This window comes from Equus asinus, chromosome 26, assembly GCF_041296235.1.
Source record: "Equus asinus isolate D_3611 breed Donkey chromosome 26, EquAss-T2T_v2, whole genome shotgun sequence".
Taxonomy (NCBI): Eukaryota; Metazoa; Chordata; class Mammalia; order Perissodactyla; family Equidae; genus Equus; species Equus asinus.
In genome coordinates, this window is record NC_091815.1 from 39,510,376 (window position 1) to 39,527,747 (window position 17,372).

The 17,372-nt window shown below is 39.1% G+C and overlaps 1 protein-coding gene across 1 annotated transcript; it reads left to right on the forward strand.

Annotated features, from left to right (window-relative positions):
* Positions 1-14,220: 14,220 nt before the first annotated feature.
* LOC106823974 (ret finger protein-like 4A) lies at positions 14,221-16,621 on the forward strand. The gene is made up of 2 exons (XM_014829985.3): positions 14,221-14,506; positions 16,041-16,621. Exons 1-2 carry the CDS (start codon positions 14,221-14,223, stop codon positions 16,619-16,621), a joined length of 867 nt encoding a protein of 288 aa, XP_014685471.1.
* Positions 16,622-17,372: the final 751 nt, after the last annotated feature.

A 17,372-nucleotide genomic window follows, 5' to 3' on the forward strand; every position in this document is an offset into this window, starting at 1 on the left:
TTTTACATTTGAAATGTCTTAGAAGTCTGAAACTCTAAGGAATACTCTGAAGAGAAGCTTGAATTGCTTTCACTCTATCTCTGGCATAAGGTCCTCTCTTGAGAAATGAATACTAAAATGACAAAAATATTATGTCAATAGTAAAATCCAATCCTTTTGGATTTTGGTTACTAATTTGCAGAAATAATTTTTCAATTCATGGCTATACTGATGGTAACATCATGTAGGAATCACCATGTGTAACTGTTCCTTTGTTTTAACAGTAGCCTCAAATTGGACTTTTAAATCTCTTTCATTATGTACAGATAATTTTAAGAATGTTATTTTAGAAATTAGTGTTTCCAATTGTGTTATATATAAGCACATTTAAAAAAAAAAATGGCCCTGAGCTAACATCTGTTGCCAATCTTGTTCTGTTTTTTTTTTTTTCTTCTCTCCCAATCCCCCAGCATACAGTAGTACATTCTAGTTGTACGTCCTTCTAGTTCTGCTGTGTGGGGCGCCATTTCAACATGGCTGGATGGGCAGTGCCAGGTCCACGCCGAGGACCCAAACTGGCAAAACCCTGGGCTGCTGAAGCAGAGCACTTGAACTTAACCACTCGGCCACAGGACTGGCCTCTGTGTTATATTCTTATGCAAGATTTTCTTTCAAGTAAAAATTAATTCCATTACGAGAAATTCCTTTTTTTGTGGTTTGCATAGCTCATGAAGCATTTCTTATGTCCAATAATTATTAATGTTGTTTTCACCTGTGAGAGGTAATTTATTTTATACATAAAATTATTTCTCACCTTTTACTTCATTAATATTACTTTTTATGTATTTGTGGACCATTCATCCTGAACTTTTAAACAACTCAATTTTGTGAAAAATACTCATTTCGATGTAACCATGATAGATTCTTTAAGATCTAAAAAGATATGAGTTTTAGGCTTTCAGAAAACACAGAGGATATGGTTTATTGAAATTTTTGTGTGTCTTTACATATGTTATAGTGTTGAGAAAATGTTTCAAAAGGAAGGTTATTGTTCTGCATGCTTTCAGGTGGTCTTAGGACAGTTTCTAGTATTTTCTCAAGAAGTAAACAAACTTCTGAGAATAATCTTTGCAATCATGGAGGAAAAGGCTTTGGTAGAAATTATCCTGTCCATTGAGTGAGGCTTTAGAGAACATTTCTGAGCAGCTCTGGTTATGTTTCATGATCTAAATATGAGAAGATTTTTATTCCTTCTGTCAGCAACTGAGTCTGTGACTATATTTCCTAGGGATAGATGTTAATCCCTCAATATAGGATTAAGACCTCTCATAACACCCCAGTTATCCTACAGAGACCCAATGGGTGTTATCTAACCCAGGGTCTGCCCACCTTGGCACTATTGACATTTTGGGGTGGAAGATTCTTTGTTGTGGGAGCTGTCTTGTGAGTCATAGGATGTTTAATGGCATCCGTGGTCTCTACCCACTAGATTCCAGTAGCATCCCCTTTACTCCAAGTTGTGAAAACCAAAAATGTCTCCAGATGTTGTCAAGTGTTCTCAAGCGGGGACAAAATCATCCTTCAAATAGGAACCACTGGAAGCCAATATAATGTATTTCAGTTAACTTGAAAATACCTTTTTAGGGTTTAACATTTTACTTTGTACCAGAATTAAATCAAAATAAAAGGGAGCAGAAGGATGTGAATAATGTCATGGGAGAGGAACTCTCCAAATATGAGCCCCACATCCCAGAGCCAAATTCATTGTGCAAGCACGTGGAGGGCAGAGGAGGACTCGACAGGAGCAGACGAGAGCTCTAATAACCTTGTTTAAAAAAATGTTCTCAGAGTTCTAAAAACTGGCTAGGAGATAGCCAGACGGAGAATGTTGACATCCATAATTAAACTGTTACTGACAGAATAGCAACTATGCATATGAAATTTTTACGGACTGTTCGGGTCCTATAGCAGGAGTGAGCATAGATTTAAATTGTGATACCCAGATTGAAGAATTGGACTATTTCATTATTTTCAAAGATCAAGTTACTGCCTGGGGTGTTCTGGAAGGCACTGTCCAATCCAAATTTCTGTGGTGTCCAATATGCGAGGCGCTGCTCCATAAGGCTGTTGAACGTTTGAAACGTGGCTGCTGACACATGTAGAAAGGATAATATTTTGGATGTACTGACTTACATAGCATATATTATTTAAATTTATTTTGCTTTTTCCTTTTCCCATCTAATGAGTCTTAGAAAATTCAAAATTACTTGTGGGCCCTCTATTCGGTCTCTACGTATTGTTGCTGAGGAAGATGGGAAATTGTGTGCCACCCAAGGTCTTATATTTCCCAGCTCTGCTCCAGATTAATGTTCCAGCCAGGTGGGCCAGTAGGAGGACTGAGTGCCCTCATGAGTCTGGCCCCTTCTTCACCTCAGCTCAGGGCCAAGGATGATTTCAGTCTTTTATTCCAACCTGCTTTTCAAACATCTTTAGGTTTTGACCGTGTCGCCTTTATATTTGTGTGCTCATTGCTCTGCAATAGGAAAGGCATGTAATCAGGGCACATTGACTCTTCACATTGTTAAGGTGAAAGAGTTTCAGGAAACAACACCCTCAAATGTTCCCTTCCTGTGTCCAAGGTGAAGCGCGTCACTTGCAGAATGGGGGACGTACCTCTGAATCTGTTCTTGATTGTCTTACAAGACAGCTGACATAGGGGCCAGCCTGGCGGCACAGCAGTTAAGTTCACAAGTTCACTTCGGCGGCGCAGGGTCTGCCGGTTTGGATCCCAGGTTCAGACATGGCAATGCTTGGCAAGCAATGCTGTGGTAGGTGTCCCACATATGAAATGGAGGAAGATGGGCATGGATGTTAGCTCAGGGCCAGTCTTCCTCAGCAAAAAGAGGAGGATTGGCAGCAGATGTTTGCTCCAGGCTAATCTTCCTCAAAAAAAAAAAAAAGACACCTGACATAATCTTGTTTTTTCTCTTAGCCCTGTGGGGTCAGAAAAAAAAAAAACATATCTGTAATTCCAATATTGTAACCAAGAGGTTGATTTGGGAAAGGTATTTGGGCAAAACATAGAAAGAAAAAGGAAACCAAAATTCAGTATTTCAAAAATGATTCTTTCTCCTATGTTCTATATTGCTTCCATCCTTTGTTCAAAAATGTTTACCAATTAACTAGTTAACTATTGTGAAGCAGAATCTGTGTTATTGTGGGTCATGAATTTAGTCCTTATTGAGGAGTTCAAGAAAAATTTGTGTGGAAAAGTTTTATCGTCTGCAGGGAGAACAGTAATAAAATAGGGCTAAAATGAAACAGGGCTATTTGGGCCATGGGTTCGTCCATTTGTGAAAACACATCCTTCATCTCCACAATGGATATGACCTTGAATGTGGCACAGCCAATGCTCACCTCATCATTTCTGATGACCTGAGGAGGCTGAGATGTGGGTGTATCAAACAGACGCAAGAAAAGCATGCTGAGAGCTTCAGCTTTGGGTTATATGACCTGGGCTCCCCTCAGTTCAACAGGACTGAGAGTTGGATGTTGGAACCAGACACAAATGCCCTTTGGCAGCAATTTGGACCAGGACTTTCATGGGGTAGTGCTCAAACGTAGAGGGATTCAAGGATATGAATGGCTTTGTGGATGCTGCCATCTCCAACTAGACCTGCCTTATCAGATCAGGGCACAGGCTGCTTGTCCTAATGTGACCTTAAGGGTGGAGCCAACTTGAGCCTCAGCACGTAGCCCTCTAGACTGACAACCAATGATGTCCTTCATGACCTGGCTCAATACAATATGCTGGGTTGTGTGACACTCTGAGCAGAGTTTTTCAAGAACAAAAATATCTAGATCAGGTCTCACCACCCCAAATGCAAGTTTGCAAGGAGTGAAAGCAAATTTCACAGTGATATTGTGGACTGGGATATACACCAAAGCATGTGCATTATATTTCCACCAACACAGCCACCACTGATTCTATCACCCCTTGTAAGAGGCTCAGGGATGAGACAGAGGGTGAGGAAGACTTGGTGCCTCCAGTGAGGCTGGGCTGGGAGTCTGGTAGGTCTGGTGTGGCATCTTGATTTTAGTGCATTACACATTCCAGTAAGCTCATATAATCCACATTAACTGTGTACCTTTCTTTAAGCCACATCAGAAACTTAACACAGAGATAACATGTGATATAGAATGGGGCATTATTTCCTTTACTACTGGGTCAGTCGTGGAGGGAAGCACATGCTGCAGTGTTCACGTCCAGATTCTGCAACTGGACCTAAACCTACAGCAACAACCACACACACTTTTACCACCCTTTACTTTGGGGGGTGGGCACTAGATAAGTTATTCAATGTAGGGGCTGCTTTCAGTTACTTTGGATTAGAATCATCTGGCACCATTTAATCATTGCAGATTCCTGGGCTTCATGGCAGAGAGTGTCACATTCAGTAGGTGTTTGGTCTTGCTACTCAACATGTGGGCCACAAACAAGCAGCATTTACACCATATGGGTTATTGTCTGAAATCCAGATTCCTCGGAAAACCCAGTGCTATAGAATCAGAATTTGCATTTTAACAAGACCCCATGCCCCAAGTATTTTAATGCATATTCAAGTTTAAAAAGCCGTATTCTGAGCCAGTGCTGCTCAAAGAAATAAAATAATGTCACCAGGGTCATTGAAATTTTTCTTGTAGCTACATTCAAAAACTAGAAGGGAAACTCATGAAGTTGACTTTAGTAATATATTTTGTTTAACCCAATACGCACAAAATGCTATCATTTCCACTAGACACTAGCCACATTTGAAGGATTTGATAGCCACCAGTGCCTATCATATTGATGGCACAGGCCTAGGGCATGACCTAAATATATTTCCTTAAAAAATATCCAGATGGTTCTGTCTATACTCAGAGGTGAAAATGGAACCAGTGTTGCTGGGGGTACATAAAAATATTAGATGTCAGAATTCTGCTACTATTCACTGAAGAGCCTTTAGCCCGGCTAACTTTTCCTAGGCCCCTTTGGGTCTAGGCAGGAAAGATATTTTACCTTGGAACTTCAGCATCTTTGGGCTCATCTGTAGGGCAGATCTCAGGTGGGACTCCTGGTCCTTGATCCTGTAAACCAGCTTCCCCAATTGATAATCTGTCTTGATCTCATTCTTCTGAGAGGCCACAGAGCAGCAGAGGCACAATACATCTTCCCCTTGGCTCTCTGTCTTCAGTGAATTGATGCAGCAGAAGCTGCAGACATATCCATATTTCAAGTACATGGGGTCCTTAAAATAGCCCATACAGACAGGACATCTGTTTGCTTCTCAAAAATGGTCAACCATAGCTGCTGCTTGGAGATAAATGTGCATAATAATACGTGGACAGAGATGCATGAACTGGGTCTTTTCCATGTTTCCATGCCCAGAGATATTGTGTGCTTTGGAACATCCCTAGTACTAGGTAATAGGGTACAAACATGAAGACTCATAGCAGCAATCCTCTGAATTTCAAGCACCAGTGGGAAGGAAGAACAAGATTCTTTGAGTTGAGGTGGTAAAAGGGTCTAGACTTGAGCTTGCTGATATGGTAGCCACATGTAGCTGTTGATTGCGTGAAATGGGGCTATCTGAATTGAGATATGCTGTGAGTGTAAAATACACACTTGACTGTGAAGATGTGATGAGAGGTTTCATTATTAGCTGTTTAATATTGGTGACCTTTTAAAATTATAATCTTTTGGTTATTAAAATTAATTCCCCTTCTTTCTTTTCACTTTCTTCAGCATGGCTACTAGAAAATGTATAATTGCATATGTGAGTCACATTATATTTCTTTTGGACATCACTAGTCTAAACTCAGAAGACCTCCAACTCCTCCAGCTGGTCCAACATGGCTGTGGGGAAACCCCTAGATCAACTGGAGAGGTTGCCTTTGAGGTATATCGTTCCAGTCGACTACAAATACAGGGGTTTTAGGGTTTTGTAAAGTCAAAACCAGAATGAAATGGTCTGTACTGTTTTAACATCCATAGCAACACCAAATTTCTGTAGTCAGGAGTAGTAAGTTTGATCTTCTTATTAACACATGGTGAAAGCAATTTCTGAAGCAAACTGATGAATCACAATTTTACTACATATTTACATTTAAATTTAAAAGTCTAGGTTTTTAAAGAATTAGTTTTAGGCTTTGTCACAATACGCATGGTATTATTTATTTGAAATTTAAATATCTTTTATTTTGATTAATACTTCTGACAAAAAAAATCAAGGGAAAGTTTTAAAATTTTCTTTAAAACTTGTTCAGCTTACAAGTGACCCCTAGACCGTTTCCAGTTTGCTTAACAAACTTCTGAACTTATCTCTCTGCAATTATAGAGAAAAATATATCTGAGAAAATGATTTTGTCCACTGAGTGAGCTTTTAGAGAATCTTCTGAGTAGGCTTCATTAATTTTCTTTATTTAAATATTAGAGGAGATTTTATCACTTTAGTCACCAAAAGTGTCTATAACTACCTCCTTGGTTAAATGTGGATGGGATACAATTTCTAAAAATTTGCCAACAGACATGATAGACATGATCTACTAATATAATATTCTGTCATAGTGGGAAATTCCAATTTCTGCCATCAGGACATCAAAACGTGCTGGATTAAAGAAATGGGGTAGGATGTGAATAAGGGAGGAGAGAAATTCTCCCCCAGAAGCCAAGACGTTTGAGCATTTTCCAGCAGAGATGAACTGCTATGTACCCTCTGGTGGCCAGAGGAGAAGCCTTAAACAGGGGAGGTGACTCTGAAACCAAACAATTGCCATGCTTTAAAACTTCCTCAGAGTTCTAGAATGGATGGCTATAAGACAGCTAGAGGAAGAGAATTTAGTCATTCATCCGTTAATTAAGCCATTACTGGCTGAGTTTTGGCTATCTGCCTAGCAATATGTAAACACACATCACAAGTCAACTCTCTCCTTTAGGAGTAGATTTAATTTTTAATACACAGGCTGAAGTAATGTATTATTTCACGATTTTCACAAAACAAAGTATATCCTGGAAACAAAGCAAGCCTCAACAAATTCAAGAGGGTTGAAATAATATCAAGCATCTTTTCTGATCATAATGCAATGAAACTAGAAATCAACTACAAGAATACAGCATGGAAAGGGGAAAAAATGTGGAGACTAAACAACATGCTACTGAACAAGCAATGGATTATTGAAGAAATTAAAGAAGAAATCAAATATTATCTGGAGACAAATGAAAATGAAAACATGCCATACCAACTCATTTGGGACATGACAAAAGTGGTCCTAAGAGGGAAACTCATTGCAAGACAGGCTCACCTCAGTAAACAAGAAAAATCTCAGATAAGCAATCTCAAATGACACCTAACAGAATTAGAAAAAGAAGAACAAACCAAGCCCAAAGTCAGTAGAAGGAGAGAAATAATAAAAATTCTAGCAGAAATAAACGATATTGAAACAAAAAGGACAGTAGAAAGGATCAGTGAAACAAAGAGTTGGTTCTTCAAAAAAATAAACAAAATTGACAAACCCTTAGCCAGACTCACCAAGAAAAAAAGAAAGAAGACTCAAATAAATAAAATTAGAAATGAGAGAGAAGAAATCACAACGGATGCCACAGAAATACAAAGGATCATAAAAGAATACTATGAAAAAACTATACACCAACAAATTTGACAACCTAGAAGAAATGGACAAATTCTTAGACTCTTACAACCTCCCAAAACTGAAGCAGGAAGAAATAGAGAATCTGAATAAACCAATCACAAGTAAAGAAATTGAAACAGTAATCCAAAACCTCCCCAAAAATAAAAGTCCAGGACCAGACAGCTTCTCTGGAGAATTCTACCAAACGTTCAAAGAAGATTTAATACCTATCCTTCTCAAACTATTCTAGAAAACTGAGGAAGATGGAGTACTCCCTAACACATTCTATGAAGCCAACATCACCCTGATCCCAAAACCTGACAAGGACAACACAAAGAAGGAAAACTACAGGCCAATATCACTGATGAACATAGATGCAAAAATCCTCAACAAAATTTTGGCAAACTGAATACAGCAATACATCAAAAAGATTATACACCACGATCAAGTGGGATTTATACCAGGGACACAGGGATGGTTCAACATCCGCAAGTCAATCAATGTGATATACTACATTAACAAAATGAGAAACAAAAATCACATGATCATCTCAATAGATGCAGAGAAAGCATTTGGCAAGATCCAACATCCATTTATGATAAAAACCCTCAATAAAATGGAGAAGGAAAGTACCTCAACATAATAAAGGCCATGTATGACAAACCCACAGCCAACATCATACTCAACGGACAAAAACTGAAAGCCATCCCTCTGAGAACAGGAGCAAGACAAGGGTGCCCACTTTCACCACTCCTATTCAACATAGTACTGGAGGTGTTGGCCAGAGTAATTCGGCAGGAAAAAGAAATAAAAGGAATCCAAATAGGCAATGAAGAAGTAAAACTCTCACTGTTTGCAGACGACATGATCTTATATATAGAAAACCCCAAAGAATCCATAGGAAAACTATTAGAAATAATAAACAGCTACAGCAAATTTGCAGGGTATAAAATCAACATACATAAATCAGTAGCATTTCTATATGCTAACAATGAACTAACAGAAAAAGAACTCAAGAACTCAATCCCATTCACAATCACAACAAAAAGAATAAAATAGCTTGGGATAAATTTAACCAAGGAAGTGAAAGATCTATACAACGAAAACTACAAGACTTTCCTGAAAGAAATTGATGATGACATAAAGAGATGGAAAGACATTGCATGCACATGGATTGGAAGACTAAACATAGTTAAAATGTCCATACTACCTAAAGCAATCTACAGAGTCAATGCTATCCCAATCAGAATCCCAATGACATTCTTTACAGAAATTGGACAAAGAATCCTAAAATTCATATGGAGCAACCAAAGACCCTGAATTGCTAAAGCAATCCTGAGAAAGAAGACCAAAGCCAGAGGCATCACAATCCCTGACTTCAAAACATACTACAAAGCTACAGTAATCAAAACAGCATGGTACTGGTACAAAAACAGGTGCATAGATAAATGGAATAGAATTGAAAGCCCAGAAATAAAACCACACATCTATGGACAGCTAATCTTCGACAAAGGAGCTGAGGGCATACAATGAGAAAAGAAAGTCTCTTCAATAAATGGTGCTGGGAAAATTGGACAGCCACATGTAAAAGAATGAAAATTGACCATTCTTTTCCACCATTCACAAAAATAAACTCAAAATGGATCAAAGACCCAAAGATTAGGCCTGAAACAATAAGTCTGCTAGAAGAGAATATAGGCAGTACACTCTTTGACATCAATTTCGAAAGAATCTTTACAGACACCATAACTCCTCAGACAAGGGAAACAATAGAAAGAATAAACAAATGGGACTTCATCAGACTAAAGAGCTTCTTCAAGGCAAGGGAAAACAGGATTGAAACAAAAAAACAGCCCACTAATTGGGAAAAAGTATTTACAAGTTATTTATCTGACAAAGGGTTAATCTCTATAATATATAAAGAACTCATATAGCTCAACAACAAAAAATCAAACAACCCGCTCAAAAAATGGGCAGGGGACATGAACAGACATTTCTCCAAAGAAGATATAAGGATGGCCAATAGACACATAAAAAGATGCTCATCGTCACTAATCATCAGGGAAATGCAAATCAAAACTACACTAAAATATCACCTTACACCTGTTAGAATGGCAAAAATAACCAAAACAAAACGTGACAAATGTTGGAGAGGTTGTGGAGAAAACCTACACTGTTGGTGGGAATGCAAACTGGTGCAGCCACTATGGAAAATAGTATGGAGATTTCTCAAAAAATTAAAAATAGAAATACCTCATGACCCAGCCATCCCACTACTGGGTATCTATCCAAAGAACTTGAAATCAGCAATTCCAAAAGTCCCATGCACCCCTATGTTCATTGCAGCATTATTTACAATAGCTAAGACATGGAAGCAACCTAAATTCCCATCAACTGATGACTGGATAAAGAAGATATGGTGTATATATACAATGGAATACTAGTCAGCCATAAAAAAAGACAAAATCGTCCCATTCACAACAACATGATGGACCTTGAAGGTGTTATGTTAAGTGAAATAAGCCAGACAGAGAAAGAGGAACTCTGTATGACTCCACTCATAGGTGGAAGTTAAACACAGAGACAAAGAGAATTGATTGGTGGTTACCAGGGGAAAGCAGGGGTGGGTGGAGGGCGCAAAGGGTGAAGTGGTGCACTTACAACATGACTAACAATAATGTACAACTGAAATTTCACAAGGTTGTAAACGATCATAATCTTAATAAAAAGTTGAAAAAAAATTACAGATAATCAACACCCAAGGTCAGCCCCTCCAGTGGGCTGGGAAACCTAACATGCTCTTTTCTTCTCTTTAATGGAAGAATTCCTAACCCAAAATATTACTCTAAATACCTTTCCATGCTGAGGATATTTTGTGATAACCTAAGCAGCAGATCAAATTACAAAGGTGGGCTTTTTCCACATCAGGGGTCACCTGGTGTTCCCAAAGACAATTTAAGCCCAGCTCTTGATCACCTCAAAAAAATGAAAAGAATACTCAATAGAAATCAATCCCTCATGAGCAAAAGTCAATGAAACATAAAATTCTGGGAATAGCCATTCTAGAGAATTCCCAAACAGTTTCGAAAGACTTGTAAAATAAATTAGTTAAGCCTTATTAAAATAATAATATAAGAAACAAAAATATTTTTCACAGAAATAGAACAAGAATCCTAAAATTTTTATGGAACAACCAAGACCCTGAAGAGCCAAAGGATTCCTGAGAAAAAAGAACAAACTGGAGATACCACACTCCCTGATTTCAAAATATACTACAAAGCCATAGTAACCAAAACAGCATGGTACTAGCACAAAAACAGACACACAGATCAATGGAACAGAATCGAGAGCCCAGAAATAAACCCACACATCTATGGACAGCTAATATTCAACAAGGGAGCCAACAGCATACGGGGAGAAAGGAGAGTCTCTTCAATAAATGGTGTTGGGAAAACTGGACAGCCACGGGCAAAAGAATGAAAGTAGACCATTCCCTTACACCATGCACAAAAATCAACTGAAAATGGATTAAAGACTTGAATGTAAGACCCGAAACCATGAAACTTCTAGAAGAAAACATAGGCAGCATGCTCTTTGACATCCGTCTTAGCAGCATATTTTCAAGTACCATGTCTGACCGGGCAAGGGAAACAAAAGAAAAAATGAACAAATGGGACTACATCAAACTACAAAGCTTCTGCACAGCAAAGGAAACCATCAACAAAATGAAAAGATGACCTAACATTTGGGAGAAGATATTTGCAAACCACATGTCAGATAAGGGGTTAATGTCCAAAATACACAAAGAACTCATACAGCTCAACAACAAAAAAACCAACAACCCAATTAAAAAATGGGCAAAAGATCTGCACAGAGATTTCTCCAAAGAAGATATAGGGATGGCCAACAGGCACATGAAAAGATGCTCAACATCATTAGCTATCAGGGCAATGCAAATCAAAACTACAGTGAGGTATCACCTTACTCCAGTCAGAATGGCTGTAATTAACAAGACAGGAAACAACAAGTGTTGGAGAGGATGTGGAGAGAAGGGAACCATCGTACACTGCTGGTGGGAGTGCAAACTGGTGCAGCCACTATGGAAAGCAGTATGGAGATTCCTCAGAAAATTAAGAATAGATCTACCATGTGATCCAGCTATCCCACTGCTGGGTATTTATGCAAAGAACTTGAAAACACAAAGGCATAAAGATACCTGCACCCCTATGTTCATTGTAGCATTACACACAATAGCCAAGACTTGGAAGCAACCTAGGTGCCCACCAAGGGACGAATGGATAAAGAAGATGTGGTATTTATACACGATGGACTACTACTCAGCCATAAGCAATGATGAAATCTGGCCATTTGTGACAACATGGAGGGACCTTGAGGGTATTATGCGAAGTGAAATAAGTCAGAGGGAGAAAGTCAAATACCGTATGATCTCACTCATAAGTAGAAGATAAAATCAACGACAAACAAACACATAGCAGCGGAGATTGGCTTAGTGGTTACCATAGGGGAAAGGGGGAAGGGGGAGGGCAAAAGGGGTGATTAGCCTCACATGTGAGGGGCTGGACTATAATTAGTTTTTGGGTGGTGAGCATGATGTAATCTACACAAAATTCGAAATATGTTACGATGTACATCTGAAGGCTATATATTATAATCCAACGTTACTCCAATAAAATAAAAAAAGAAATAAAAATATAATTCAAATATGTGTCTGTGATTTTCAATTCCCCTTAATGAGACAAAAGGACTTGAGAGCTGGAAATGAGACTCTGCTTTGGATGTGAAACGACAGGAGTACCAGCAAACTGCACCAAAGGGTTACTGTGGAATGATTAAACGGATCCTATTTAACAGAAGTACCTAAATCTAATCTAACTCCTTTCAATCCCGACAATTTTCCAATTTTTATTCCACCTCCTAAATCCTAATCACCAGAGTCATCCATAACCATGAGGAACATTTTTTGAACAAGTCATTAAAAAAATCATATCATTTTATATATATGTTTTGATGTAAAGGAAATAGTAATATTATAAAAATATCTTTTATCTTTGATTCTCTAGCCAAAAGCAGGGTCTTCACTTGCTGACTGACTCTCAGGGAACAGTTTTGGGATTTATTTACCAAACTTCTGAACAAGGGTATTAGCATTTGTGGAAAAAAATTCCTTAGAAGAAGTGACAGTTGTCTAGTGAGAGTGATTTTAGGACAGATTTCTGAGGTTTAATTAATTTTCTTGACCAAAATGAAAAACTATTGGAAAATACTCCCATTCATTTTAGAAGGATTAGTAATGATAACATTTTAAAATTTTCAATCAATTCAAATTCTTATCAACAGACATAATATTCAAGATCTAATCTAGAACAATAATATGGCGATATTTTGTTCATACTAGTTTAAAAATAACACTTTCATAATACCATTAGCTTTTTTGTGGTAAGTTCCCATAACGTAAGGAATATCTCATTAATGCCAGAATTGAATCAAAGTCTGATTGGATTAAAGAGGAGAAATAGGGTGTGAGCGAGGCGGGAGGAGGGACCCTGCCTAATAAAAGCTCCTTGTTGGTTGACCTCACTCCAGAAGTGAGCTGTCGGGACAAGGAGCTGGAGGCCAGAAGAGGACCTAGTGGAGGACAGGTGAGCTCCATCTTACAGGATTTCATTTTTATTTCTCCAATTTCTACAAAAGGCAGAGATAAGAAAGCAAGGTCTTGAACTTGAGTTACTCATTAATTCAGCAAGTGCGTCTGAAGCCAATACAATGCCAGGCACAGCGTGGGCACCTTGGGACACAGGGACCTCCGATGGGAGCAGTAGGTAGAACTTAGATGTTTGATACCCGGGTTAGAGAAATAATAGAATCTTCTCTATCCTGAGTCAAATCAAAGCTTGCTAACTCTTTGAGATGATGAATGGAGCTTCAGCCATGTAGTGATTCCACTTCTCAAGTCTTGTAATGGGTTTTTGCCAAATGCAGGTTGGTCAGCTGGAGGAGAGTTTCTGGGTGTAGACCAGTGCTGTCCAGTAGAAATATAAAGTGACCCACATATGCAATTATAAATTTACTTTTCAGTAGTCACACAAAGTAAAAACAATTTAATTTTGAAAGCAAAATGTAATCATTGCAACGTGTACTCAATTTTTAAAAGGTCTCAATCAGTTTATTCTCTTTTTCTCATTATATCTTCAAAATTGAGTGTGCATCTTATACTGAAAACATATTTCTATGTGGATAAGCCCACCTCAGATGCTCAATAGCTGCCTGCAGATCATGGCCATCGTATTGGACAGCTCAGATACAATATAGACCCTCTCACCACCTAACTTAAAATCCAAGGAGGAATTGTGTCCTTCATTCCAACCAGCATTTTAAATATCAGAAGTTCAGGGCCATGAGTCAGTTATATTTATGCTAATGTTGTATCTTCATTACCCAGTAGAAGTGATTGCAAATCACTATTCATGTAAAGAGGAAAATGTCCCAAAGACTAACATCCATTGAGCTCATGTAAATTCCAATACCGTGCACGTTTTTCTCCAGACAGTGGCCATGGGTGAACACTTCAAAGAAGCAAGCAGATGTTGTGGCTGCATGACTTATCTTGAAAAACCCATGTACCTGAAATGTGGGTATGTATGCTGCCTCCAGTGCATCAATTCACTGAGGAAGGAGCCCAACGGGGAGGGTTTATTGTGCCCCTTCTGCTCCCTGGTCTCTCAGAAGAAGGACATCAGGCCCAATAGCCAGCTGGGGGTGCTGGTGTCAAAGATCAAGGAGTTAGAGCCCCAGCTGAGAAGTGCTCTCCAGATGAACCCAAGGATGTGGAAGTTCCAAGGTGAGGCATCCGTACACCCTGCCCCAACCCACAAAGGGCCCTGGAAAAAGCAACTTGTCAAAAGCTCTCTGTTAAATAAGGGCATTATCTGAAATATGGCACCTAAAATTTTCGTTCTTTCAGAGTAACCTTTGTGCTCACCCATAAGTATAGATCAGAACTATCTGTAGGTTTTTAAGAAAATATAATGTTTAGGTCATATCCTAGACCTGTGCTATCCTGTATTTCCAATAGCCACTGATAACTATTGATCACCTGAAACTTGGCTATTGACACAAGTAGAAACCAGATTCTGGCTATGCTGGATTAAATAAAATGTATTATTAAAATCAACTATATCCAATTCTTAATACTACCATTTAATGTATTCGTAAGAAATTTGAAATTACACATGGGCTCACACTGTGTTTCTTTGGCCATCACTGGTGTAGAACAACGATTCTTGAACTTGATTGTATTTCAATTTTCTGAGGATCCTGTTTACAGATGCCGATTCTCTGCAGTGGGCTGGCCTGTGAATCTCCATTTCCGACAGGAGCCCCCATGGTGCTGAGGCTGCCAGCTCATGGGCCCCACTTTGAGTAGCAAGGCCCTGCACCCACTAAATCTGACCCGCTCTGGTAGTGAAGCCCTGGAATCTGCAATGTTTAAGAGCCTTAACGTGATTCTAATGCACACTGAGTATGGGCAAGGAATGCTTCCCAGAGCTCAAGCCCCTAGGGAAAGGGCAGTAGAAACGACGGTGGCTCTGCCTGTAGGCTTAAGTCCTCTGCAGACTCTGCACCTGAGCACTGCGCTCCCTCCCTGGCCTGGAACTTGGAGAAATCATGCCTGATTCAGTCTCACAACTCTGAGTTAAGGTGAATTATCACAGCTCAGCTGCACGTCTAACGGCTAAATTCAGCACGCCAGACCAGACGTCCCAGACTCATAGTGAAACAAAGGAATGGCTTTGTTTTCTAAGTGAGTTATATCTTGCTCGATGCAAACTTGACTTAGGGATGCTGAAACCTGTCCCAGAATCCCGACAAATCTTGACTATTCCTCTCTGATAGTCAGAAAGTCTGAGCCATCTCCCAGAGAGCCGTGTTATGATGAAGCCAAGTAAAGCAGGTGGTCTTTGGCCCGGAGGGTTGATTTCTGAGCCTCCATATATTTTGACAAAATCTGTTACTTTGTCTAATTTGAGACAAAATAACATTGTCTCTTTTTTCAAGTATTTTATGTACTACAGGAATACATACATACATACAAAGAAAAATTTTTAATCAAATAATCAAGTAATGTAAAGTAGTGTAATGAGAATACATAGGGTGAATAGGAAGGAGTAGTTCCAGTTATAATCATCCATCTTACATATAAAATTTGATGTAATCAAAGGACCAGGGAAGTTTTCCCAGGAAAACTCTGATTAGGGGAAAAAGTGTAGAGTTAAAGGAGGGAAACTGAATGAGATATTTGGACCTTTCCAGTGGATGTGAAGGGTGTTGTGTAGTGTAAGTACTTGCTAATTTGCTTATGTTTCTGTCCTTAGTGGATATGACTTTGGATGTCAACACAGCCAACAAGCACCTCATCATTTCTGAGGATTTACGGAGTGTCCGCTGTGGGTATTTCAAACACTGTTGGAGGACGCGTGCTGAGAGATTCATCTATGCAATTTGTGTCCTGGGCTCCCCTCGGTTCACATCTGGCCGCCATTACTGGGAGGTGGATGTGGGGACGAGCAAAGAATGGGATGTGGGGATTTGCAGAGACTCTGTTAATAGACGAGAGGCATTTGTACTGTCTTCAGATCATGGTTTCTGGACTGTGGGTTCAAGAAATGGAGATGTCTTCTCAGCCAGCACTGTGCCTTTGACTACTCTTTTGGTGAGCCCTAGGTTACATCGAGTAGGGATTTTCCTGGATATGGATATTGGGATCATTTCCTTTTATCATGTTAGTGATGGATCTCATATTTTTACGTTCAGTAAAATTTCTGCTGCAGAGCCTCTGCGTCCATTTTTTGCTCCTGCAAATCCAATGAAGGACGATCAGGGTGTCCTGAGAATCTGTCCTATGATTAATGCAGGCACAGCAATTCCTCCGATGAGTCCTGGGCAAGGAAAATGAACCTCTGACTGCAGAAACATTCATAGAAAATTCTTGTGTGCTCATAGCTGTACCTAGGAAATGTTGTCCTTGTTACACAAGGTGTAGCAGAAAAATATGGAAGAGTTCATGAATTATGAACACAATTAATTATATTTATTAGAAAAAATTACATTTCCAACATTTAGTATTGTCATGGTCGTTTCCTTTGGGACTAGTTTATATTTCTGTTCCAGTTAATATGTTCTGAACTTTCAGATCAGTTTCCAAATATTTTCCTTTGTATTTTCTGTAAGATCAACTTAGTGTGTAATGGAAATTATTAATTAAATAAAAATTTGAATGTGATCCAATGGATATGTTGATTTTATAAATGACAAGGAAACTAGACCTATATAAATAAAAAAATATAGGTGTGTATTTACTAAGTTTCACTCACCAACTGAAAAACACGTTTATATCAAATGCACATAAACATTCACGGAACATTGAGGAGGGTGGCTAGGGCAGCAGGAGCAGCTTATTCAGGGAAGTGGTTTCACCTGAACCCTAATCCCAGCCTGATCCCACAGGGGCTCTGAAGTGTGAATGGCACCAGTTTTCCCACATCAAAGAAAAAGGCATGGACTATAGCCACCACCACCCCCCCTTATCTCTCTGCCATTTCCTACAGGCCAGGGGGTAGAGAGAGTGGACCCTTCCAGCATTTCCCTGTGAGCCAGCTGCTGTCAGCCCAGGGCAGTTCTTTAGAGACCGGTGAGTCTGTCACTGC